General features: G+C 60.2%; 1 protein-coding gene across 2 annotated transcripts; it reads left to right on the plus strand.

Annotated features, from left to right (window-relative positions):
• The first annotated feature begins 2177 nt into the window (after positions 1-2177).
• Nadk (NAD kinase) lies at positions 2178-23901 on the plus strand. Of its 2 annotated transcripts, none has more exons than XM_076841586.1 (12): positions 2178-2259; positions 12098-12314; positions 14336-14419; positions 18272-18401; positions 19281-19389; positions 19491-19576; positions 20610-20712; positions 21000-21154; positions 21321-21420; positions 21493-21650; positions 22131-22213; positions 22527-23901. In XM_076841586.1, exons 2-12 carry the CDS (start codon positions 12136-12138, stop codon positions 22681-22683), a joined length of 1344 nt encoding a protein of 447 aa, XP_076697701.1. In that variant the 5' UTR covers positions 2178-2259; positions 12098-12135; the 3' UTR covers positions 22684-23901. The 2 variants fall into 2 exon arrangements, with proteins under 2 accessions (XP_076697701.1, XP_076697700.1); XM_076841585.1 differs by lacking the exon at positions 2178-2259 and adding an exon at positions 3205-3352.
• The last annotated feature ends 801 nt before the right edge of the window (positions 23902-24702 follow it).

A 24702-nucleotide genomic window follows, 5' to 3' on the forward strand; every position in this document is an offset into this window, starting at 1 on the left:
CCACTGTTCCATTTACTTAGCAATGTCACTGAAACAGGTGTCCATTGTGGGTATATGGACAGCAGTACTGACCAGGGTTGTGAAAAGGGAAGGATCGTTCTCTCCCAACTGGGGATGAGCCACAGGCGTTTTCAGATGGTAGGCTCCAAAGGTCCAGTTTGCACAGATGGTGTCCACATTGACTGGGACAGGAGCAGCATCACCACCTGCAGCCCTGAGGGGTGACCAGGAGGTACCAGTCCTTCCACATCACTCCCCACAGTCTGCCCTGTAGCCCCTGCTCTTCCCATGTGCACTGGCCCTGGCCCTGCCCTTGGAGGGTGGCATACCTGTCACAGGTAGAAACAACTAAGGGGCCTCTTGGGCTCTGCTCCCAGATGGTCCTGTCTCCAGCACTAACTGCATGTGTCCTCTATGTCCTGTGTTATTAGGTTTCTGTACTGCCCCACATACAGCAGAGCTTGGCCCTCAGTAGGGACGCCAGACAGCAGGGCCCTGCCTGTGGCCTATTTGGTCACAGAGATACATCTGGGGCTCAGGGCAGCTGCCACAGACTCCGTCAGCACCACCCCTGGTCATCTGGGTGGCCTGGGTGCAGGGACAGGGACCTGAGGCTAGGAGGGGGCTTGCCTAGCTCCACCGGGTCCCTACCAACCAGCTCATCCCTCTGTTCTGCAGCCTCCCAGTCTCACCGCTGTCCCAGTACCCACTCCACCACCCTGGGCTCATGCCACCAGGAATTTCTACACCTGCTGTTCCCCTACCTAAGGGACACCTGTCCATAAGCACTCCTGGGCAAAACTGAACCCATGCTCTGTGACCCCTCCTCCATCTGCCTGTCCCACCTCTCTTCTCTGCTGAGGCATGATGTGTCTGGCACATGGCATTCAGAAAGCTGGTCGCCCCCACCAGCCCAGGCAGGAGAGTGACGCCTAGGGAGGACAGAGTCAGCGCTGGACGGGATGGCCCCCTTCTCTGTTCCCAAGCCAGAGAATGCTGGGCCTAGCCTGTGCCAGGTGCACTGGCTGGAAACCAGAGGCTGAGGTTCAGACCAGATCACCTCCTGCCCACCTGTCCCTCCGGCTGCTACTTTCCCTTTTGGATGCTGGTCAGCCTCTGCTCACCCTGTTCACCCCATGCAGCCAGGCCACCTGAAGCCAACTTCCTGCCCAGAGCTGAACAACGCCCAAAAGTGCAACCTGCACCAAGCACTCCACCCTGGCTCCTAGAAGCAAGGGGCGCACCCCCAGCAACAGCCCTTTTCTGGGTGCAGGCCACTGTGCTTCTCCCTCTGCTTCTCAAACCTGCTGGCCTCCTCATTTAACCTGCAGAAGAGGTGGGGACGACATTAGGGGGTCTGAAGCATAAACAACATGGGGGCCATTTTTAAGAGAAAGAATACCAAACAACAAATTAACACAATTATTACACTAGCAGCTAACTTAGCAGCTCTGGGGCCTGAAAAAGGGCAAGGTTACCCATCCCTGCTGCCACCCCTTCCTGGTCCTTTTTATTTGATCAGTTTCCTCACCCAACTCCAGCCCTATGGACTTTGACCTCCTTCCAGCCCTGGGCCCCCCCTCCCTTTTTGGACTCGCCCAAGTGAAATGCTGCTGGGAATCTTCTGGGTGCTTTCAGGGCCCCTGCCACCCTTGGCCTTGTTGGAGCAGGCTTGTCATGGGCCAGTGTGAGACTTTGGCCCCTGAACCCCCTGCCCTGTGAAGCTACATGTTTAAGGTCACCAAAGGGAGCCACAGCCTGCTTCCTCCTGTAAAATGGGGAAGCCACTTGCACAGGCTGCTGGGCCAGGGTGGACAAGGGGTTCCCCTGGCCACCACTGTGCACCTGTCAATTCCCTTTAGAGGGATCACATGAGAAGGATGTGAGCTGGGTGCCTCTGCAGGTGACTGCTCCCACTCTAGAAGTTTCTCCAAGCCTAGGCCAGTGCCTGGCATCTATCACTCAATGTCCATCTAACACTATAATGCCAATAATTTCCTGAGCTGGAAACAGCTCAAGCCTGCTGTGGGTGTGGCTGGCAGTCACTTTGGGGAAGCTGCCGAGTTTACAAAATAACCCATGAGGAAGTTACAGAGCTTAAGAAATCCCCCCGAAATTCCCACCATTCTTGCCCCCTTCCCAGTCACCCTTGGGGCCTCCACAGTGCAGTGGTCCATGTACAGCACTGCCATTCTTCCCAGGAAGACCCAAGACGGATCCTGGGAGTCCCCCAACGGGAGAGCAGGCTGACAGTAGCAGGTATGGGGTAGTGGGGAGACCCATAAAGCTGCTGAGAGGATTCAAGTTCACAGGGGACCAGGCCAGGGGTGCCATGTCAGGGAGCCCCACCAGGGGGAAGGAATGACCATGTGAAAACCCAGGCTGGTGCTTGGGAGGCCAGCCTGGTCCAAAGCACCCCGTGGTGCCCTTCTTGGTCAGTCTCCCACCAGGACCCAGAAGCCCAGGACAGCACCTGGCACATTGCTGAGACATCTGCGGCCAGGGAGGCAGTACAAATGGATGACCACAGTTCAGCAAACTCCTGCACTGGGGGCCACAGCTCTGCCTGAAGCTCAGGTCAGCTCTGGTGGCCTTGGCCTCTTACTCGTCCCCTGTCGGCTGTGGGCTGTGGCACAGCGCTGTTCCGGGGACTCCCAGACCCCCCACATCGAGGCCAGTGTGCGAGGCGCATCGGGCAGCTTGCTGGTGGCCAAGGGACAGGAATGCAGGTGCGAGGGGCAGGGCCACCTCTCAGCGCGCCTGGCGGCCCTGGGGAAGCACAGCGCTAACGGGCTCCTTCGCAAGTTCTGGTTCCCGCAGTGGGCCTGGTCCACGTCGTGTCGCTCGAGTCATCAAGGACCCTGGCGGCGGACTGGACACCTCTCTCGCGGCCCCCTCACCCGAGGCCAGCCCATTGGGTTCGCTCGCCCTGGCCATGCGGTCTGCCAGGCCTCGCCCGCCCCGAGGGGCGCGGTGGGGCAGGGGGTGAGGGTCAGGCTGCCGTGGAGGAGGCCGAGACGCCGAGGAGGGCGGACAGGAGTCGGGCCCCGCGCCCCACTGCCCCCTCCCCCCTCCCCTCTGCTCCCTTTCCCTCTGCTCCCCTTCCCTCGGCCGCGCGCAGGGCAGGAGATCCGGGTCGGCGGCGTGCGCGTGCGCGGCGGCGTGCGCGTGCGCGGCGGCCGCGCCTGCGCACTGAGAGGAGGTGCAGTGCTGCTCGGCGGCGCCGGCGCCGGTCCGTGCGACCATGGGGCGGCGGGCGGCGGGGACGCCGAGGGCCAGGTAGCGGCGGGGCGGCGGGGCCCGCGGGCTCGGCCCGGCATGTAGACGCCCCGCGGGTGCGCGGCAGCGGACGGTGAGTGTGCGGGAGCCCCGCCGAGGCCGCGCGGGTGTCCGGGCTCGGGGCGCCGGCCCTGCCCACCTGCCCGCCGTGGCCGCCGCAGGCGCTGGCCCTCCGCCCTGCGTTCGAGCGCGGCGCGGCTCGGGTTCGTGGCGGGAACTGGCAGGGGCCACCGGCGGGGCCGCGGCCGGGGCTCAGGCCTGGGGGATGGCGTGGAGGGTCTGGGGTCGGGGATGTGCATGGAGACGGGTCCGGGGACATCCTCGGGAGGCCGCTGGCCATCCTCGCGCCCGGGTTGCTGGAGCCTGGACCGCCGCTCGATGGGCGGCGGCGCCGACCTGGTCCTGCGGGGCGTCGCTGGGGGCAGAGGGCTTTAGCGTGTGACCGCGCAGGGGACCCGGACCTGGAGGAAGGCGGTGAGCCGAGGATCCTGGGGCAGTGCTGTCTGGACTTCGCCAAAGTCACGTGCTAACTTGGTACCCAGTCCTCGCCAGAAAACTCGAAAGTTCCCAAAGTCCGCGGTGCTGTTTCCACAGGCAGCGGCCACGCGCGGCCCAGGTCAGCAGCGCAGCTGCCGGCGCGGCCCTGGTGCCGCTGGCCGTGCGGTCCTTTCTGCTGCCCGGACCCGCTCGCTCCCTGGTACTGCGGGTGGATGCCGGGGCACTTGCCACTCACCTACCACCCCAGCCCTTTTCTTTTCTGAGACCGGGACTCACTAAGCTGCCTAGGCTGGCCTCAAACGTGGGTCTTACACCTCCGCCTCCCGAGCCCGACGAGTCCGGGGATTGCAGCCCACCGCGCGGCCGGCCCCCTTTTCTCTCAGTTGTGGAACAGGGCGTGCCCGGCACAGCTGATGGCAGTCTCCTCCCTTGGCCACGGACCTGCCTTCCTTCCCTTCCCTTCTCCATAGCAATGGGATTCCTTTGGCTTTGATTCTGGATTACAAGTTATTTTTCCTTTCTTGTTTCGGAACACTCCATTTTAGCTGAAAACTTACTCGTTCTGCTTGTCCTTGAGGGCAGTGCTTTCCAGGCTGTCTTCGTTGGTGCTTGTGCTCGCAGGCTTACCTTGGTGTTATTGTAGCCCCTTCCTGGATGACATGCTTCCTGCTCCAGGGTCTCCTCTTTCCCCTAGCCCTGAGCCCCTGGAGACTCTCCTGGGTGTGGGGAGTCTGCCCTCAGCAGTCACTTCTTCACTGAGTTTGTAGCCCCTCCTGTGGCTCAACAGGTGTTCTTGTACAGCCTGATACAGGAGCATTATTGCAAAGTGGCCCCTCTACATGTTTCTGGTATTTCTTCTTCATGAGTTTGTGCTGCTCAAGCAATTGGCAGTCCTGTTGTTTACATGAGGTTTGTTTATGGTGCCCAGAATGGCCTTGAACTTGGGGTCCTTCTGCCTCTATCTCCTCCCAAGACTGGATCACAGGCATGTGCCACTGTGCCCAGCCACATGGTTTGCTTAAGGATGCGGATGGCCTCAATCTTGATGCCCTCAGATCTGTAGGTGGGATAGTTCAGCAGCAGAAAGCAGCTTTTCAGAGGCCTCGCACCTTTGGGAGGGACCTTGAGGTGACAGGAGGACATGATTGTGACCATAGGGCCTCCTCCAGCAGCCCCACTTTCCACCTCCACCTAGTGGTAGTTACCACATGCATCTGGCCTTTCTGGACCAGAAGGTGTCACTTTGCAACTTCAGGACTCAATGTCCTGTTTGTACTGGTGACTTATCATCTGCAGCATCTCCTGACCCATCACTGTGGGCCCCGGGTCGCTGCATGGGAAAAGGTAAATTAATAAAAGTAAGAGTTTTGGTTCTTTGGACAGATGGTAACAATGGAGAAGGTACAGGTGGGGAGAGGGTGCCACACACACTGAGTAGGGGCGTCACCTGGGTTCCCATTGGGAAGCGCTGGTCTCAGGTTTTCCTGGATGCCCAAGGACAGCAGAGCCACCTTTCTAGAAAGCTGCCTTCCAGTTGTGGTCTTAGCTTGCGGGGTGCAGGCTGGGCCCACTGGCCTCGTTCCCATCGGCAGTGTGGTGCACGTCCACCATGTCTCATCTCTGCCAGCCCGCCTTGTTGCTGGGGGAGTTAGTGTTCCTGAGGAGCCTCTCCCCATCTCTGTCTCTGGGCGAATTCTCTCACATCTGCTAGCTCAACACTTGCCTGCCCCCCCAGCACTCTTGTGCTCTAGTCGATGGGTACAGCTTTTGTTCCTGTCTATTGAACCTGTGTTTATTGGCATCTTGGTGTTTTTCCTCACCATTTCGTACTGAATTGTTTTGGTTGCAGTGCCGGGGTTGAACCCAGGAGTGCTCTACCACTGAGCCACATCCCCGGCCCTTTTTTAATTTTATTTTGAGACAGGGTCTTGCTAAGTTACCTAGTGCCTTGCTAAGTGGCTGAGGCTGGCTTTGAACTTAGTCTCCTGCCTCAGTCACCCAAGGGATTACAGGTATGTGTCATCGTGCTTAGCGCTGTTTTTATTTTTTATTTTGAGACAGGGTCTTACTAAATTACTAAGGCTGGCCTTGAACTTGCCATCCTCCTACCTCAGCCTCCTGAATTGCTAAGATTACAGGCTTCTGCCACAGTGTCTCAGTGCCTGACTGTATGAGTTCTTTATATTTTTTTAGATGTTGATGGACCTTTATTTTATTCATTTATTTATATGCGGTGCTGAGAATTGAACCCAGGTCCTCACACATGCTAGACAAGTACTCTTACCACTGAGCCACAACTGCAGCCCCAAGTTCTTTATTTAAAAAATTTTTCCCTAATTTTATTGATGCATTGTGATTATGTGTAATAGGGGGATCCCTTGTTACGTATTGTACATGTACGTGGTATAATGGTATGTGTGAATCCTTTATGAATACTTCATTATTATGCTTCAATTTTTTTCCCAGTGAAACTTCCTAACGCAAAAGTCGCGTTTAGATTTATGTGCTTTGAGGAATCAGAGCACACTTGGATGGAGTCAGAATCATGTTCTTTAAAAATGGTTAATAGTGGCAGAGTGCCTCCCTGGCATGTATAAGACCCTGGGTTCCATCCCCAGCACCATCAAAAAAAAAAAAAAAAAAAAAGGTTAGCATGCCAACAAACTTGAATTAAATGTGAATCTTGATTCACAGTTGTCAAAAAATACACTGTAGAGATGACTTAAATTTTTAAAGCTAGTTTTAGTATTTAATATGAGTATGAGTTAGTTGACTGCTTGGTCATCAAACTGGTCCTTTTAAGTAAATATTACAGAGCTTCTGGGTGATGAATCCTTACTGACAGATGAGCAGCCGGGCTTTGCTGGTTTTTCCTCTTGGTCTGTTAGCATTGGATCAGAACCTTTTGCCCACGCACAGTGCTGCACCATGCCCATGCAGTGCAGTCTCCATGAAACCCAAGACAGGGGCCAGAGAGCTCGGGAGGGTCCTGCAGGGCAGTGCTGGGTCAGCGGGAGGCTCTGCGCCCCTTCCCCACGCCCCACCTGTGCGTGTCTTCATCTGCGTCCTTGGTGATATCCTGTGTAATAAACCAGTGGATGTTTCCCTGAGCTCTGTGATCCGTCTGAACAGGGAGGGGACTGGCTGGAGGCCTGTCAGTCAGAGGCACAGGCTGCTGCGGGGTTGCTTCTCCTTCTCCTGGAGTGATGGAATTCTCCATACCCTTCCTGGGGCACAGCCAGACTTGGGGTGCAGGTTCAGAGCTGGACAGCAGTGTGCCGTGCTGCTGGTGACCCGGGGCACCCCAGGTGATCCAGCCGTGCCGCCACATGGGGGCGTTTCTGTGGGTGGGCCTCCCGTGTGCTGTGCTCCCCAGCTGTGGTCCCGAGTTTGGTTTGGCCAGAGCTTGGGATTTACGGCCTGAAATCGCCCTCCGTAAACCCCACACTGCTGAGACGAGGTGGTTGGGCACTTTCTTGGTCTAGAAGGAAGTGCACCAGAGGCACAGTTTTGAGTCTGTGTGGCCATTTCCCCCAGGACCTTTGGCTGGCTCTAGCAGCATCCTGTCGATGGAGAAGAGCTTTGGAAACCAAGTGTGGCTTCCAGGCTGTTGATGGTCTTTGAGGAACCAGGTGGTGACGGCACTGAGAACTTTCTGGTTCTGCGACTGGTGTGTGTGCTCTACCATGCACTCTGCCCCTGAGCCACACCGGCCTGGCGGCTTGGGGACATCGACCTTTAAGCCCTGCCTCCAGCCTCACTCTGGTCACTGGGCTCCTTCTCCCGTGTCTTTCATTGCCTGGTTGTGTGTGCTTGATGGTTTGCTGAGCACTGTTTGGGGTCCCTTGAAAGACACTGTGGGACCATTGACAGTGACACGTACCTGTAGCCCAGCTCCACAGGATCACAAGTCGAGGCCAGCCTGTCTCAAAATAGAAAGGGCTGCTGCGTGTCTCCGCAGCAGAGCACCCTGCACCCAAGTCCAGTGTCAAAAGAGAGAAGAGGACGCTGAGAGTGAGGGAGTTCTGGAACCTCCCAACAAGCGGAGGCCACAGGCAGGGGCTGGCTGGGGTGGTGCGGGCTGGTGCTGGACCTTGGGTTCTCATTGGGTCTTGCATGGAGGAAGAAGGACACGAGGTGTGGTGCAAGAACCAGGCTGTGTGCCCACGAGGGCTGGTGGGACACCAGTGGAGTGGCTCCTATTCGTTGGTCCTCCTTGAAGTGGGAGCACGCTTGCCTGGGAGGCGGCTTCTCCCCGCTCCTGGCAGGAGCACTCTGAGGGTCTGAAGTACCCTTGGTGCTCAGGAGGCAGGTGGCTGACTCCACACTCTGGGCCCGGATGAGGCGAAACATCAAGATGTGAGGGTGCGAGGAGGAAAGCAGCTCAGCCAGACTGACCAGGGACAAAATATGTGCCCCACAGCCACCTCCCTGTGACCTGCCTCCTCCAGCCACACCCACCTGCCTGTGGCCACCACCCAGGTAATCCACTGGGCGGATCAGGCTGTCTCAGTCTAGTCATTGCACAGTGAGTGCCCCTGCCTCGCACACGGGGAGCCTGGGGGCACCACGTCTCCCAGCCATGAGGCCTCATGTTTCAGACACTGAGGCAGAACTGCCACCCCAGGCCTTTTGCTGACTTGTTCTGCTGCCGTGGGAGCACTGTGGGCTTTGCTCAGCTCCCTTGTTCAACGGTGCTCCCCATCCTCGCCCCTCAGCCTCCGTCCACAGCCTTCCTGCCTGCTCTCTTAACTGGCCCCTCAGGTTGGCGCCTTCCCTCTGCGCTCCACCTGGTCTGGGCCTCGGTGTCGGTGCCCAGTGCCGGCTGTGCAGCCGGAGCTCTTGTTTCCCTCCCGCCTAGAGAGGAGTGACAGTTTGGCTGGAAAGTGCCTCTCCAAACTCGCTAGTTATGTTCACGTAGGATTCCTGGTGCTGCCCCAGGCTGGGCTGCTGAGTTCGAGGCCAGAGCTCAGGGAGTCCCCCAGGAAGAGTAGTGCCAGGGCAGGTGGTGTGTTTGGTCAGCTCCAAGGAGAGGGAAGGGTGGTGGTGAGGCAGCTGTGCTCCCTGGGAGCTGGCATTTGAGCACAAGTTGGATGAGGGTCATTTCCAGTTTGGGAACAGCACATACAGCTTAGCCTATGCCAGTCTGTCTTCCAAACTGGCTGTGTGCCATTCCACGCCACCAGTAGCAGGAAAGGCAGTGCGGCCCCGGTTCTGCCCCGTCCTGCCGCCGGCCTTCTGCTGCCCTGTGCATCTCCTCAGGTGCTTGTCTGTGCCTGACCTTCCCAGGGGAAGTGTCTCTTCAGATCTTTTGCTCCTGTTTCTTGGGGGGTTTGTTTAATGAATCGTGGAATTTCTTTTTTTTTTTTTTTAAGAGAGAATTTTTAAATATTTAATTTTCGGTGGACACAACATCTTTATGTTATTTTTATATGGTGCTGAGGATGCAACCCAGCACCCCGTGCATGCCAGGCGAGCGTGTTACCACTTGAGCCACATCCCCAGCCCCTCATGGAAGTTCCTTACGTAACATGAGTCCTTCATCATCACAATGTGCTTAGCAAACTCTTTATTTGGGACTTGTTATTTTTTGGCCTTTTTTTCCCTTTGGTGATACTAGGGATTGGACCCAGCACAGCCGCCCAGAATGCGCTGCGGTTATGGGGTGCATTTCTGGGCTCGCTGCCGTTTCCTTGCCTGAGATCTCTGGTGCCAGCCCTGCTGTGTCTGGCGTCTGCAGCTGCACAGCAAGGCGTGACTCCAGATGGCACTGGACTTCCACCTTGGTCTTGTTCTGAGTTGTTTTTAAGGTACTCTGGACTTTCCACCTTCCCACTTGAACAGCAGGCTCTGACTGTCACAGCGGGTAGAGCCCTGCTTGGGTTCGGGGTTAGGGGGAGTCTGTAGGTGGTTGTTGAGTGGGCTCTGCCGCGGGCATGGGGTGCGCTGGCCGTCCCTTTGTTTCTGCCAGCTGTGCCCAGGGCCTCCACTGCTCCTGTGGGGCCTGGTGTCTGCCTGCTGTGTGGTCGGTGGTGTCTCAACCCCAGGTGCTCTCTTCCTGCGTCCATGGGGTGCTCTCCTGGTCTGCCTGTTGGTTTGCCTCCTGCAGACCTGTGGCCGTCTTGTGGATGCTTGTAGGTGCTCTGTGGCTTTCCAGAGAGAAGTCCGTGTCTGGTGCGTGCCTGCTTACTACCTCTGTGCCCCTCTTCCTGCGGCGTACTGTGCTGGCTCTGGCCTCAGTGCACCGTTGGGTCCAGACGGTTCTGTCAGTGAGTTTTTGTAGGTCTGATTTCCAGTGAACTTCAGGAGGATATTGACCACAAGGGCAGTGCTCTCCGCTCTAGCTACATGTTAGCCTTGTCTGTTAACAGGTGAGGCCCCTGCCGTGCGCTTATTTTTGTTGTTTTTATATGGTGCTGAGGATGCAAGAAGAGAAGGTGAGACGTTAAGAGCTGGCATTTTTTTTTCTTTTTTTTGTTGAAGGACCTCAGGCAATTGTGAAATGCACCCAGAAGGAGAGCCCAGCTGAGGACTCAGAGACTGCCCCACCTCTAACCTTGACATTGCCCCTTGCCAGCGCCCCAGGTGTCTTGGCGTCGCTGACTGCTTAGACAGGGCAGCACAGAGGCGTGTTCTGGGCTCTGCAGTGACTGACGCCCAGCATTGGCGCCAGTGGCTGACATTCCTGGCCCTGCGTGGCCTTACCTCAGGGTGGAGGGTGGAGGGCGGGGCCTCAGGCCTCCCGCAGACTCACTGCCCGGTCAGGCCACCCATGGGGTGTTTCCCTTGATCACCTGCTGAGGCCCCATCCCCAAATACAGCCCTCCTTGGCCCGGCCAGGCCAGTCCAGTGGCCTCGGCCTGCCCGGCACCTCTGCTGCGTCCTGGCTGGCTGAGTTTTCTTCTGTAAGGAGAACAGACCCTGCCTGCTCTGCCGAGCCTCCATCCAGCCGTCTGGGGCCTCCTGCCCGCTGGAGGCCAGCTGTAGGACCCTGGGGCTTCTCTCCCCTCTGCCCCGTGCCGAGCCTCAGGGTGTCTGCCAGGAGCTGAGCCGTCCTGCCGGGGCAGGCTGGCCTCCAGAGGACAGGGCCGTCGCCAAGGCCGCGTAGGCTTCTCTCATGACCCCCTGGTGACTTTGAGGAGAAGCATGCGTCTGATGGACCCTCCTGATGGAGAGTGTGCTTATCACCGTGCAGTTCCTCTCCAGACCCTCTTTTCCTGGTCTTCTTTTCTCGAGATGGGACTGGGGTGTGAACCGCTGAGCTGCAGCTCCTGCCCTTCCGTCTTTTGCTTTGGGGCAGGGTCTTGCTGAGTTGACCAGGCTGCCTGGACCTTGCACCCTCCTGCCCGAGTGGTAGGACGACAGGCTTCTGTGTTCTGTGTGCCAGTTCCTGCCACTGGCCCTTCCTGGCTGGCTTCACTCTGTGTTGGCTGAGATCGGGCGCTGGCCACTTCCCACTCCGCAGCTCTCGCACAGCTTTAAGGGGCCGGTGCTTGGGGCTGTGTCTGCTGCCACTCATCCGCTGATGGTGCACCTGTGAGTTCTGTCTTGGCCTTGACCCCTGAGCTGGTTGGGAGAAAGTTCCAGAAATTATGATTGGTAAGGTTGCTGTCCTTAGTTCCTGGCCTCTGCTCTCCTGAGCCTGCTGCTGTGGTCAGAGGTGCAGAGCTCTGCCCTCACTGCTGCCTGGAGCCAGGGTTTCCTCTGTGGCTCTGACGCTGGTCGGGCTCATCCTCTTGGCAGGCCTGCCATGGACCTCCCCGGAGCCCTTACGGCCTTCCTGGGCTAGGAAGTCATGGGCGAGGCACTCGGCCTTCTCCTCTCCACTTGGCATGCTGTGCAGTCCACAGCGTGGCCTTTCATTTCAGGCATCCCTGCTGGCCATGGGGCTCTGCCCCAGGGCACAGCGTCCACCCCTGAGCCCCTGGCCTGCCCTGTGATGCAGCCGCCATTGCTCTGTTATGGCCCCGCTGGTTATTTTTTCTGCTTTAGCTCTCTAGGTTCACTCAGGAGCCTCAGGTGGGCCCTGAGTTCTTGACATCTTTGGGTGGAAGCAGCCCATTTTCAGAGCACTTGGGTACAGCGGCTTCTGGCACTCACTCCCTTGGAAGGGGCATGGGCAGAACAGTGGGCACGCCACCACCAGGCCTGCTCCACCCCACGTGGCAGAGGAGGGGCAGAGGGAGGGGTACACGGATGTATGTGTGTGTATGTGTGTGAGAGAGAGAGAGAGAGAGAGAGAGAGAGAGAGAGAGAGAGAGACACACACACACCAGGGCAACTTCACACCGACTGACTCTCTTTATCTCATTGGATCAAGGCGTCTGCTTTTCTGGCAGAAGTTCTCGTTTATCAACTATGGAAATGGAACGAGAGAAGATGAATGTGAGTAAGGAGCTGAGCCCAGACGCGGCCTCGTACTGCTGCTCAGCATGTCATGGGGACGAGGCCTGGAGCTACAGCCGCCCTGTCCGGGGTCGCGCCAAGTCTCGGAGCCTGTCGGCCTCACCTGCCCTGGGCAGCACCAAGGAGTCCAGGTAGGACCAGGAAGGTGCTGCAGTGTGGCTGACGCACTGCACAGTCCTTTTGAGCAGTGTCCACACTCGCCACAGGTTGGGCTAGGCGTTGCCCAGGGGAGCTGCCTCCGAGAGCAGAGCAGTGTATGTCCAGTGCCCGCCCCACTGCAGCTGAGCCATGTCTGTCTTCTTTCCACGCCAGCACACGGCCACCTGGGAGCCATGCTGAGGCTGCTGGATCGGTGGAGCCTGCTCAGTGTAGGGAAGAAGGCGGGCAGGGCTGAGGTACCAGCCTTCTGTGCTGGGCCAGCCCCTCACGTCAGGGACGTGGGTCTCAGGTGCAGGGCCATAGGCCCTTTCCGGTGGCCTGCCCTGGTACAGTGTCACCCATACAGCAACACTCAGGGCCTTGGGAAGGCGGCCTGGTGAGCGCAAGGTTCCAGTGGCGCCTGGGGTGTGGCTCTCAGTCCTGGGGACAGTGATTCTGGTGCCTTTCATAGAGAAGCCCGCCAGGAGCCAGTGTGGTCTTCAGCAGTGTCCCTGCTGTGTGGGGTTTGGGGTGTGGGTGAAGCGCGACTCTTTGCATGCATTCTCCAGGGTCGCAGGCCACAGGGCAGGGGACCCTGGGTGCTGCAGCCTGTGGGTGACCTTGAGTGATGGAGTCACCTCTGGAGAGGTCATACTAACACGAGAGCTCTGGTTTTTGAATGTTGGTGTTAAGATGCTTAAACAAAGCTAGCATCTTGAGAGTGGGGTACAGAGCAGGCTGCTTGCTTGGGCGCTGGGGACGTTGACAAAGCTGCATACCTCACACCATCGACTCGAGGAGGGAGTCTCAGTCCAGCTCTGGAAGGGCAAAGCACCCTATGAAATAAAAAGCCCACGTCTGTTCAGGGAGCTGAGGGGCCTTCCGAGCCTCTGGTGGTGGGGTGGGTCCAGGGGGCCGTGGGTGTACACGCATCTTTGTGCAGCAACAGGACAGTCGGGCCTCCACCCCGGGCTGCACCCAACTCTGCCGAGTTTTTATTTTGAGACAGGGTCTCACCGAGCAGCCCACCTGCCTCCTCCTGCCTCAGCTCCCTTTTGGCTGGGATGACAGCTGGCTGCCCCCTGTTCCCATGGACTTAGCACAGCACACCTTTTGTGTCCACGGGACTTTGAACCATGAGAGTGGTGAGGGCCTGGGCAGCCTTTTGGGGGGTTCCCAGGGTGAGGCAGCGTGCCACACTGCTGTTCTGAGGAGCAGAGAGGGAAAGTGGATGTCCACCTGGCCACCTGTAGTCTCTGCAGGCACTGGACCGTCTTTCCAACAACCTTTGACCTTCCCAGTGGGAGTTCTGTGTGATTATCTGCATGATTTTTAGACTTTTGTAGACAAACCTAGTGCTTAGTCCAGAAAGGCCCTGGCACCCAGGTGACCTCTCTGCGTGTCAGCATAGGCCTGGCCAGACTCCATGGCCCGTAGGCTGCCCATCGCCCAGGGCAGGGCAGGTCTTCTATCTGCATCAGGACTGGGCAGTTTGGGGAGTCGCAAGATGGGCAGTGGAAGGTGAGCGACCTTGCAGGTCCTGGTCCGCTGGCTTGGTGACAGTCACCTTGGTGCGTGAGGGGATCATGAGGCCTGGAGGCCAGGGAGGGAGCCTCCTGAGGAGGGCAGTCATGGTGCTGCCCACCATTGCTGGTCAGGTGGGGAGCCCAGATGCGGCCCCCCAGGTGATGGCCTGGAGCAGGCCCTTTGTCAGGGTTCAGCTGCCGAGTCCCTTTTCAGGGACCACGGAAGTTGGGCCGCTGAGCTCATTCTTTTTGGGGATGAGGTTCCTTGGAGTTCCAGTCTGGCCCAGGTCCTCCAGGTGGCGCTCACTGGTTCTCGGGATGTGTCTTGTGGTGAGCTCAGCCTGGGGCCGGGGCGGGGCAGGACCTCTGGGCTGACCCTGGAGGCTGTGGCGGCCCTCAGGTCACGGCGTGCATGTCCTCGGAGTCTGACGTGACTGCGTGTCGCCAGCTGCACACTGCTCTGACGGCAGCCCTCTGTGCCCCTGCAGGAGGACACGCTCTCTCCATGGACCCTGCCCAGTGACCACGTTTGGACCAAAGGCCTGTGTGCTACAGAACCCCCAGACCATCATGTGAGTGTGTGGGCCAGGGCGGGGCGTGTCCTGGGGCGCTATGGGGAGAAGCGCAGCCTCCTGGTCGATTCAGAAGCTGAGCGGGTACCTCCCAGCTCTGCTGAGTTCCCAGCCCCTGAGTGGCAATCTCCTCTAGTGGCTTTGGAAAGTGGAGGGGATGAGCTGGGCACTGCCCTAGCCTGTGGACTCTGGGCCCGCGCTGGCGTTGGTTGAACCTCGGATGCCCCACTGAGCTGCACCCCCAGCCCTTTTTATTTTCTATCTTGAGACAGTCTTGATAAGTTGCTTAGGACCTTGCTGAGTTGCTGAGGCTGGCCTCAAGCTTGGATCCTCCTGCCTCAGCCTCCCAAGTCAGGTTCAGTGGCGTTGCAGTGAGAAGCTTGAGTTGCTTCTGATTCTGTGAGAGTTCTGGGCATGGCTGCCCCCGTGCCAACATGCTGGCTTTTCCTTCAGGCGTTTCACAAACACAAAGGTGTGGGGCTGGAGGTGTGGCTCAGCGGTAGAGCTCTTGCCTAGCATGTGTGAGGCACTGGGTTCGACTCTCAGCACCACATAAAAATAAGTAAATAAAATAAAGGCCTGTCAATAACTAGATCATGTATATATATACGTGTGTAGAATGCAGAGGTGTTAGCAGGCTTCTCTCCGTCAGACTTGGCTGTTTGAAGGATGCCTTGTCCTTCTCTTTCCTGGTGCTTGGGTCCAAATCTAGGGGCTCAGCATGCTAGACATATGCTCTGTCCCTGGGCCACACCCAGCCCAGGGTCCCCTCCTCGCTGTGCCGGCTCTGCTGCTGGCCCACGTGCCCTGGAGGAGGCATGCTTGGGAGTGTGCCAGTCAGCGTCCCCCACCCCGCTGGTGGCAGTGCCACAGTCCAGCTCTGCGTGGTGTTGACCGAGCCAGTGTTTGTGCTCCGCGTGGTGGTCTGGCTGCGGGTAGGGCTTGTGGGAGGGAAAAACCAAAGTGATCTGCCATTAGTGTCTCCACCTCAAAGGGTCAGAGCTCTGCTCTTCCCATCTTCGCCCTGCACCAAGGACGTCTTGGCCCTCTGTGCTCCTGGAGTTGGGGAGCACCCCGCTCGGGTCTCCGTCCCGCCGGGGCTAGGTCACAGCAGTGCTGTGGGGATCTGCCATGGGGCCGGTGGCTGTGTCGAGGGTGGTGCTGTGCCTGGAGGTTGCAGGTGGACTCTAGAGCGGAAGACGGGAAGTTGCCTGCTGATTGCACCTGACGGCACTGGGTGAGGGGCTGGCTGGCCAGCTCTGGTGTCCCCGGGGCTGCACTGTGCCTGCCGGCTCAGCGCTGCAGTGCCACCTGGGTGAGACGCCTGGCCCACCTCCTGGCACTCCCGCGTGGGGACAGCAGAAGTATGGGCCTTCACCTTCAGCTTGTTGGAGGAGCTGCTTTACAGACGGGAGTGGCCTGGCAGTGCTGTCACCTTCCTGTCCATGAGGGAACTGCAGTCCCCGGGGCCCTGGCGTCACCCCGCAGTGCTTCCCAGGAGCTGTCCTTGTACAGTTTGGACTGGGAAGATGGTTCTGAGCCCACGTTTGCTCCCCAGCCCCTCCGCCCAGTGGTTCGGATTGCACCCTGCCCTGTGTGGACTCTTAGTGGCCTCCCATAGCCTTGAAGTCTGTCCTCTGCCCAGCCCGCCCAGCCTTCCAGACCCCAGCTGCTCCACAGCCCTGCCTGGTGGCGCACCTGCCTGTCACTTCCTGTGACCAGGGCTCCATGTGGCCCCACCCCTGGCTGCCCGAGGCCCTCCTGGCACACCTGTCACGGCTACTGACTTAGTGGCAGCCCTGAGGGGGCTCACCACTGCCCAGCCTCCCTTAGCCAGCAGTCCCCGGGGCCAGGCACAGAGTCGCTGTCTGAGCCATGTGTTTTCCTGTGGCCTTCTCAGGCTGGGCTTCAGGATGGCCTCGGAGCCATTTCCCAAGGTCAGGCCTCCCCAGGCAGGTGGGCCTGGCAGGGTGGAAGGTGAGCCACACGGAGGCTGTCATGCCCTGGCTGGGGGCCGGCTCCACGGCCCTCCTCTCTGCACGCCTTCCCGGGCTTCACAGGGGCAGGGGGTGCTGCGGTGCACACCCTTCCCACCTGTCTGCCATGTGTGTGCTCTGCTGTGGCACCACTGGCACCTGAGGGGGTGTGGCCAACAGTCGGTTCACCTGTGGGCCCCCAACTCCCACCTGCAGCTTTTGCAGGCAGGCAGGGCTGGGGCTGCACACCACACCTGCACCTGTGGGCCTGGGAAGGTCAGCACCCCACTGTGCAGATGACCCAGCAGGAAGTTGAGAGACTGGTTTATGGTCACGCGGAGGGCTTGGTGCCCAGGCAGTGTGTGTGTGATGACACTGCTGGTCACGACACGGGCTGGGCCCAGCAAGGCCTCAGGGCTGGAAGAGTCTTGATGGGCTGCCCAGGGCAGCTGCAGTAGGAGCAGGCCTGCTGGGCGGCCACGTGCGGAGCAGGGCTCTCGCCACCTGACCGGGCAGAGGGCTGTGAGCATCCCACACTCCCTCCTGGAGCCTCTCACCCGACAGCCTCACCCGCCCGTGGCCCACGAGCAGGCCTGGCCAATTGCGCAGGCTGCAGCCGAGGCCGAGTTGGGCAGGCTGGCGGCCATGGCACTCCGCTAGGAACAGGTAGAGTGGGCCTCTTACGTGGATGGAGGAGCGAGAACTGCAAGAAAGCCACCCCACTGTCTTGATCCTCGTCATGTTGGGAAGCTCTCTGAGTCGCCCCGAAGACGTGAGTCCTGCTAGCTGCCTTTTGCCTTCAGCTTGGAGCGTGCAGAGCTGGCCATGGGGCGAGGGCGTGTGAAGCTGGCGGTGAGGGCTGCTGCTGCACACCCGCCCACAGCAGGCGGAACCAAGATGCTGGGATACGCAGGCTGCCCCCTGTAGGGTGGAGGTCGCCTCGTAGCTGCAAGAGAGGTGCGGGCAGGTGGAGAGGCTGAGCAGCCCCTCGTCTCCCGGCAGTGACAGGACAAGGTCAGGCCTGCTGCTGTGGTTGGTGCTGTGCAGCCTGGCTTGAGGCTCTGGGGTGGGCTCTCGCTGCCCCATGAGGCACCAGGCAGGTCCCCACAGGGACCTGCTGGAAAGGGGCTGAGGCAGGCAGTATGGCGCCAGGGAAAGTGCCAGCTGCCTGTCATGCCTACCGTCTGCAGCTGGCTCTGTGGCACATGCAGTCCACATGTGCCCCAGGCACTGTAGACCGGGCGGTTCCTGGGACTGCTGAGTTATAGAAGGGCCTGCTGGGTGGCCCTGCCTCTGGAGGACCCCACCTGCCCCTAGCAGGCCGTGTGAGGGGTCGAGCTGGTGCGCTGCCGGCAGCAGAGTAGAGGGCCGTGGGCACTGGGCAAGCAGGGCTGCCGCCACCTTCTGAGCAAGCAGCCTTCACTGTGACCACAAGGGCCAGCCCACTCCCCTGGTGGTGTCCCAGAGCAGGACAGACACTCCCCAAGGCTGTGCAGGAAGCACGGCTGTGTCCTGGGGGCCAAGCCCAGGAATGGGTAGAATCCTCAGCCCCACGAGGACATGGGTGGGGCCGGTGTCCTCGTGGGGCTGAGGGCTTTCCTGGTTTCCTGGCCTCTTTTCTTCATGGGTTCTGTGCACAGGCCTGCAAAGGTGAGTGGTGGGTGCCTGAAGGGACCTGGTGAGCCCTGCAGGTAGCAGGCAGGGCAAGGCAGGGTCTTTGGGTCTACAGCAACCGAGAGAGTTGATCTGCTGTGCCCTGGTGCTGGCATCTGTGCAGGCTCCCACATCCACTGTGCAGCGTGTCCAGGAGGCGCAGCCCCTCTCAGGGACTCCTCCTCCAGGGCCAACGCCTGCTGACTGGCTCTCCTCCCGCCAGGCACATCCAGGACCCCGCGAGCCAGAGGTTGACATGGAACAAGTCTCCCAAGAGCGTGCTTGTCATCAAGAAGATCCGGGACGCCAGCCTGCTGCAGCCCTTCAAGGAGCTGTGCGTGTACCTCATGGAGGCAAGTCGGGGCCGAGGAGGCCTCCTGTGCACACTGGCAGGCGGTGGAACCCCATCCCAGGTGTAGGCAGCAGGCGCGAGTAGGGGACCCTGGAACTGGGGGCCCACAGCCTCTGCACGGGTCCTGAGGCGTCTGTTCCACAGAACGCCTCAGACAGGGAGCTCTGTGCAGAAGGGCCCGAGGCCAGGGAGTCCAAGGGTTGTGCCTGCTCACCCTCAGATGGCAGAGGGAAGGCAGGAGGGCGACAGAGAAGCAGGGGAGCCGCTGCCCAGAGGGTGGCGCCCTCCTCGCCCCACCACTCGGGCTTCGGAGCTGGGTGGGCCCTCACTAGCTGTAGCACAGTCCCACCAGCCAGGTCAGTTTTAACCAAAGAGCCTTATTTTGGTTCACGGTTCTGGAGATGCACTGTCAAGGGCCACATCTGGCGATGGCTGTCTTAATGGCCAAGTCCCAAGATGACACAGGGCACCTTGTGGCAAGAGGCAGCACACACGCATGTGGTCTCTGTGCCTCAGAGCCACCATGATTCAGCCAGAGGCTCCGCCCTGCTGGCTGCTGACCCAGACCCCTCCAGAGGCCCCTCCTATGCGTGGCACCGTGGAGCTCAGTTTCCTCCTGGTGCCTGAGTGGGGTGAGCCTCTACCCACGAGTCCCGGGGACAGGGCACAGGGTGCCTGGTTCCAGAGCCTTGCGCGTGGGAGAAGCAGGCAGGCAGGACGTGGCTCGCCACCCCTCCCACCTTGGTCCCAGCCTGCCGGGCCACCCTTCCTACCCTGGTCCCAGCCTGCCGGGCCTGCAGGAGGGCTGAAGGAGATGCGTGGTCCGGGCGGAGCACACGGTGGGCTAAGGCGCGTGCTCTGCCTCACGTCCCACCTCCAGGAGAACAACATGATCGTGTACGTGGAAAAGAAGGTGCTGGAAGACCCTGCCATAGCTTGTGACGACAACTTCGGGCCTGTGAAGAAGAAGTTCTGCACGTTCCGGGAAGGTGTGCTGCAGCCCCTCCCCCAGCCGTCCCCTTGCTGTCTGCTCTGGGCACTTGGGTACCAGAGGCTCTGACCGCTGCTGCTTGGTTCTGTCTGCTTCCAGATTATGACGACATTTCCAACCAGATTGACTTCATCATCTGCCTGGGGGGAGACGGGACCCTGCTCTACGCCTCGTCGCTCTTCCAGGTGAGCTGGGTGTGGGTGCAGACCCCGGGTGAGAGCTCCTGCCCAGGGTGGCGAGCTGCTCTGCCTGCCTGCCCTGGGGGTGCCAGGGTTCTCCAGGTCATTGTCAGCAATAGTGCAAGCCGCCCAGCTGCTGGCGCCTGGTACTCGGCAAGGCCGGGCCTGAGACTGCCTAGCCCGGCTGGCAGGAAGGGACGTTGGTGGGAGACGGTGCCCAGGGCGCTGCAGGTCCAGATGGGACAGCCTTGGGGACGGCTGGTGTGGCCAGGGCCTCAGGGCAGCTAGGGGATGCGGTGCAAGGGGGCCAGGGGCCACCTAGAGCCCATGGCCTCACCCCATGCAGGGCAGGACCCAGCCCTCTGGCAGCCTCGTCCAGGCGAGGAAGCCTGTGGAGAGCAGCCTGGACATGGGCAGGGCAGCTTCCTGGATGCCAGTGAGGAGCCCAGAAACTCGCTGGGGGTGAGAGTAAGGGGCACAGAGTGGCCTGGGACAGAAGGGAGTGGTCCCACCCTACATCAGAGGTGGGCCCCTCCAGGGCCACAGGCTGCCCTGTTGTGGGGACCATGGCTTCTGCTCACCCCATTATGGGTAGGGGCTGTCAAAATGACCCCCACACTGTCTGCTGCCATCCCAGGCGGCTGCCAGGTCTCCTCACCCTCCAGAGCCTGCGGGGCCTGGTCTCCGATGCCAGAGCCCTGTGGCCGGCACCACCCAGTTCTTTCCTGTTCTGTGACCAGAGAGCTGCTTGGTCTTGTTTTTCTTATCAGCATTCCCAGCCACCAGGGTCAGCAGTGACCGCTCCCTGGAAGACTGCCCATGTGTCTCAGGACCATTTACTCCCCTGAGCACCCCCACATCCAGGGCCCCTCCCCTGACCACCCCCACTTCCACAGCTGCCCCGCAGCTACACTGTGCTGTCTTTGGAGTGCAGGCAGCCTGGGGACAGGGCTGGAGTCCCCAAGGCCCGGCCATCTGCTGCAGCGCTGCTGTGTCCTGTGGTGCAGGCTGGACTCAGCGCCCACCTTCCTCTCCACAGGGCAGTGTGCCTCCAGTCATGGCCTTCCACCTGGGCTCCCTGGGCTTCCTGACTCCCTTCAATTTTGAGAACTTTCAGTCCCAAGTGACTCAGGTGATAGAAGGTGAGGCGAGGTGGCCTGGGACTGGGGACGCCCGCTCGCCCGCTTGCTTTTTTGTTTTTTCCTTTTTGCCCTTTTCGCAACCCTGCGGAGCACCACTGAGAGTCCCTGACCCCGGGCAGCCTCAGGGACCTCAGGGGCTGGAGTGCTGGGGGTGCTCCGCAGAGGGGTCTGGCTCCACCAAGGCTCTGAAGGACCACTTGCCTGGGGGGCAGAAAGGGAGGGTCTCTGCGCCCTCGGGTGGTCCCCTACTCCCTGGGCAGGGCCCTGCTAACCCCACTGGCCCCCAGGGAATGCAGCTATTGTTCTTCGGAGCCGGCTGAAGGTCAGGGTGGTGAAGGAGCTCAGAGGCAAGAAGATGACCGTCCACAATGGACTCAGTGAAAATGGCCTGCCAGCCCCAGGCCTGGACACCGAGGTTGGGAAGCAGGCCATGCAGTATCAGGTCTGTGGATGCCTCTGCTGATCTGGCCTTGTCCTTCCTGTCCTGTAGTCTGGGGGAGTGGTCGGGGATGACTGAGGCTGGACTTCAGGGTGCAGGCACTGGTGGTGCGCCGCAACCCAGGCCCTGCCATCCTCCTTGAGTGCAGTGGCCCCACTGTCCCCTCCAGGTCCTGAACGAAGTCGTAATTGACAGAGGCCCCTCCTCATACCTGTCCAATGTGGATGTCTACCTGGACGGACACCTCATCACCACAGTGCAGGGCGATGGTAAGGCTGCGCGCCTCCTGCGTCCTGAGGAGCTGTGAGGCTGGACAGCAAACCCGCACCCTGTCCCTGCAGGAGTCATCGTGTCCACCCCGACCGGCAGCACAGCGTACGCAGCGGCAGCGGGAGCCTCCATGATCCACCCCAATGTGCCGGCTATCATGCTCACACCCATCTGCCCACACTCACTGTCCTTCCGGCCCATCGTGGTCCCTGCAGGAGTTGAGCTGAAGGTCAGGGCAAGCACCCCTCTGCCCCTGGTATACCAGCTGCCTCTATAGCCTTGCCCCCCACCCCACGGTGCTGACCATGGAGCTGACCATGAGGCCATGGCCTCAGGATCCAGGCTGGCTGGTGTCCCTTGGGAGGCCAGTCCCACTTTGCTGGGGCTCAGATGGGCCTGAGAGACCTGGGCCTCAGGGGAGAGGGCTCATACCTGTCCCTGTCCCTGGCAGCAGGGAGAGTGGGCCAGCCTCCCACGGGGCACCCAGCTGCATTGGGAAAGGGCCCTGTTGAGTGGGGGTGGCCAAAGTGGCTCCGGGTGAGGAAAGACCCTTCTAGGAGTCCCTACCACAGGTCCCTGCCTGGCCTTTGGCCTCCTGGTCCCCAGCGCCAGACATCCATGAGGTGCCTTGTGGCAGAGAGGCTGTGTCTGCAGGAGGCACTGGGAGCTCACGGCCAGGCCTACACTTGTCCCTTCTCAATCTCTTCAGATCATGCTGTCACCAGAAGCTAGGAACACTGCATGGGTGTCCTTGGATGGACGGAAGCGGCAGGAGATCCGCCACGGAGACAGGTGTGTGTGGGCTGGGGCCTGTGGCAGGGTGGCCACATGGTGCAGCAGAGGCCTTCAGCACGTCTGGGCGTCCCTCCACACAGCCGTGGTGACTGCCCACACTGCCGAACCTAGGGTGACAGTCCACAGCTGCACCATCTCAGGCAGCCGCTGGGTCCTCCAGGGCATCTCGCCCCTCGGGCCACCTCCTGGGTGGGCTGTCCAGCATGGGGAGGCCCGTCAGCCAGGACTGGGACGGGCCAGCCTCTCTCTTGGGTGCTAGGCCCAGTGCTGCTGGAGTGGGCGGGGCTCACTGTGCGCCTACCCTGGGCAGCATCACCATCACCACCTCCCGCTACCCGCTGCCCTCCATCTGTGTGCGAGACCCCGTGAGCGACTGGTTCGAGAGCCTGGCCCAGTGTCTGCACTGGAACGTGAGGAAGAAGCAAGCCCACTTCCCAGAGGATGAAGAGGACGGGGAAGACAGCTAGCAGCACTGGGCAGTGCCCGGCCTCGCTGTCCCACCACATCCCACCGCATCCCACCTGCCGCCTGCAGCAGGGGAGCCCAGTCTGCCTTTTGCCGACCAGATCAGCTTTTTACCTTTTCTAATCTGACTCTTTTTCATTTCTAAAGTACAGTGAGAGCCGTGCTGGGTGCCCTGCAGCCCCCAGCAAGGCTCTTGCGATTCCAAGTCGGGGACTTTCCATAAATCAGTCTTGAAATTCAGAGGGTCGGAGAGGGTCGATCTGTCCTTCCCTGTTGAAATAAATGCCTCAGCCCAGAGTCTCCTTCAGGTGCGATGCTTCTCCCCTCCGCCCTGTGCTTCTGGGGCTCAGGGGCACCAGCAGCTCTGCTGTCCTGGCTTCTGGGGTAGCCACACGCCCCCCAAGGTCCGCTCTGAACCTCCTGCAGCAGGGCGGCTGCGGCAGCTCCCGGAAGGTATTTTAACCCTGTGGTACTTTCTAGAGACTCTTCTGAACTTTCTCAAGTGCTTATGTACATATTTTCTTGTACACACTTTTGTGTAGATTTAGAGGGGGACCGTCCTGTAGTCCAGTGTTTACATTGTGTCCAGCCCTGCGCTGATGGTCCAGGGTCCAGGAGAGGAGCCACTACTTCTCAGGGTGGGGCCCCCTGGTTCTGAGGCCATTGTGAGAGTTCTGAGATGATTCCTAATGCTGGGACAGCGAGGCCTGTTTGAAGCAGAGCAGGAGCGGCAGCCCCGGGGCCCTGGGCCGTGCTAAGGTGTTGGGGGGCTCGTGTCTCGAGGCTCCAGCTCCCCTTCACCTGTTGACTGGCCAGAGCGGGAGGCGGTGCCTTCCTCAATGGGGCTTCCAAGGGAAGGTGCCCATCCTGCCGCAGGAGGCCTCGCAGGCCTCGCGTTGGGCAGAAGGGCCTCCGGGCGTGCTCGAGCATAGCACCTCTTCACGTGTCCCTTGCCTCCTGTTCCCCACCCTGGGAACCTGGTATGGCCTGGGCAGGGGACCACAAGCCAGGGTGGGGCTGGGGCCCCAGGGAGGCAGTCCACTGTGGAGCTCGCCCCCCAGCGTGGGCCGGTCTGGAGCCACCTGTGGCCAGCGAGCGCACTGGGGAGTTGTGAAGCGAAGTCGCGTCGGCGCCTCTTGTTGGTGTCTTGACACGTGTTCCTTGCTGAAGGCCTTACTACTATTTCCAAACCCTTTCAATAAACAAACTTGTTTAAAACAGCTGGGCTGAGCAACAGCCTCTCTGTGGTTCTTGGCAACCAGTTAAGGACTCTGGGACATCGAGCAGGATCCCCAGCATCTCCCTCGCGGGTGGGGGCCGGCCCCCCATCAGCCCTATCCAGGGCCTCCCTGTTCTGGATGCTGCCCCGGGGCTGCTCCCCCAGGCTGGCTGTGCATACAGCCAGGAGGGAGCCCAGTCCTGGGACCAAGTGGGTGCAGGTAAGCAATCGGTGGTCAGCAGTGTGCTCGGGGTAGAGCAGCCATGGCAGCACCATCAGTGGGTCCACTGTTGGCCCCTTCACACCCACCCTTGCAGGCCAGCTCAGCCTCCCACTGGCTCTCTGGAAATATGGAGGAGTGGACCTCTGTGATGGCCACTGCTGTTGGGACAGGTACAGGTACCTAGTACCTTGCTGCCCGGTGGCTCTGGGAAGCAGGCCGGCTGTGGCCTAAGAGCACTGGTCATGGGTTCAGTGCTGCAGAGGCCCCAGGTGCCACTGACCACAGTGAGGCAGGTGCTGCCCTGCCCCAGGCCTGCAGGCCTTTGTGGCCACCAGCACTCGGAGGCAGGGAGTAAGCCCTGCAGAGGGAGGGTTCCCCAGTGGTTGGGTTCCCACCCCAGGATCCTGCTCCCCAGCAAAGGCCTTTGACCTCAGGGCCTTAACCTTCCTGCCTGGGTGGGCCTTGCTGGTGGGCTCAGGCCCGGGACCTCTGGCAGCCTCAGGCAACAGCATCCAGTGTCTCAGCAGACTGTGCCTTGAGCTCTGGACCCCAGCAGGTGGCCTGGCCAGGCCCAAGGCG

This window comes from Callospermophilus lateralis, chromosome 7 (assembly GCF_048772815.1).
Source record: "Callospermophilus lateralis isolate mCalLat2 chromosome 7, mCalLat2.hap1, whole genome shotgun sequence".
Lineage (NCBI taxonomy): Eukaryota > Metazoa > Chordata > Mammalia > Rodentia > Sciuridae > Callospermophilus > Callospermophilus lateralis.

Coding starts and splice junctions, on each gene's coding strand:
- Nadk (XM_076841586.1), top strand. CDS start 12,136: ATGGAAATGGAACGAGAGAAGATGAATGTGAGTAAGGAGCTGAGCCCA. Junction 21,155..21,320: donor AGCAGGCCATGCAGTATCAG/GTCTGTGGATGC, acceptor TGTCCCCTCCAG/GTCCTGAACGAAGTCGTAAT. Junction 22,214..22,526: donor GAGATCCGCCACGGAGACAG/GTGTGTGTGGGC, acceptor TACCCTGGGCAG/CATCACCATCACCACCTCCC.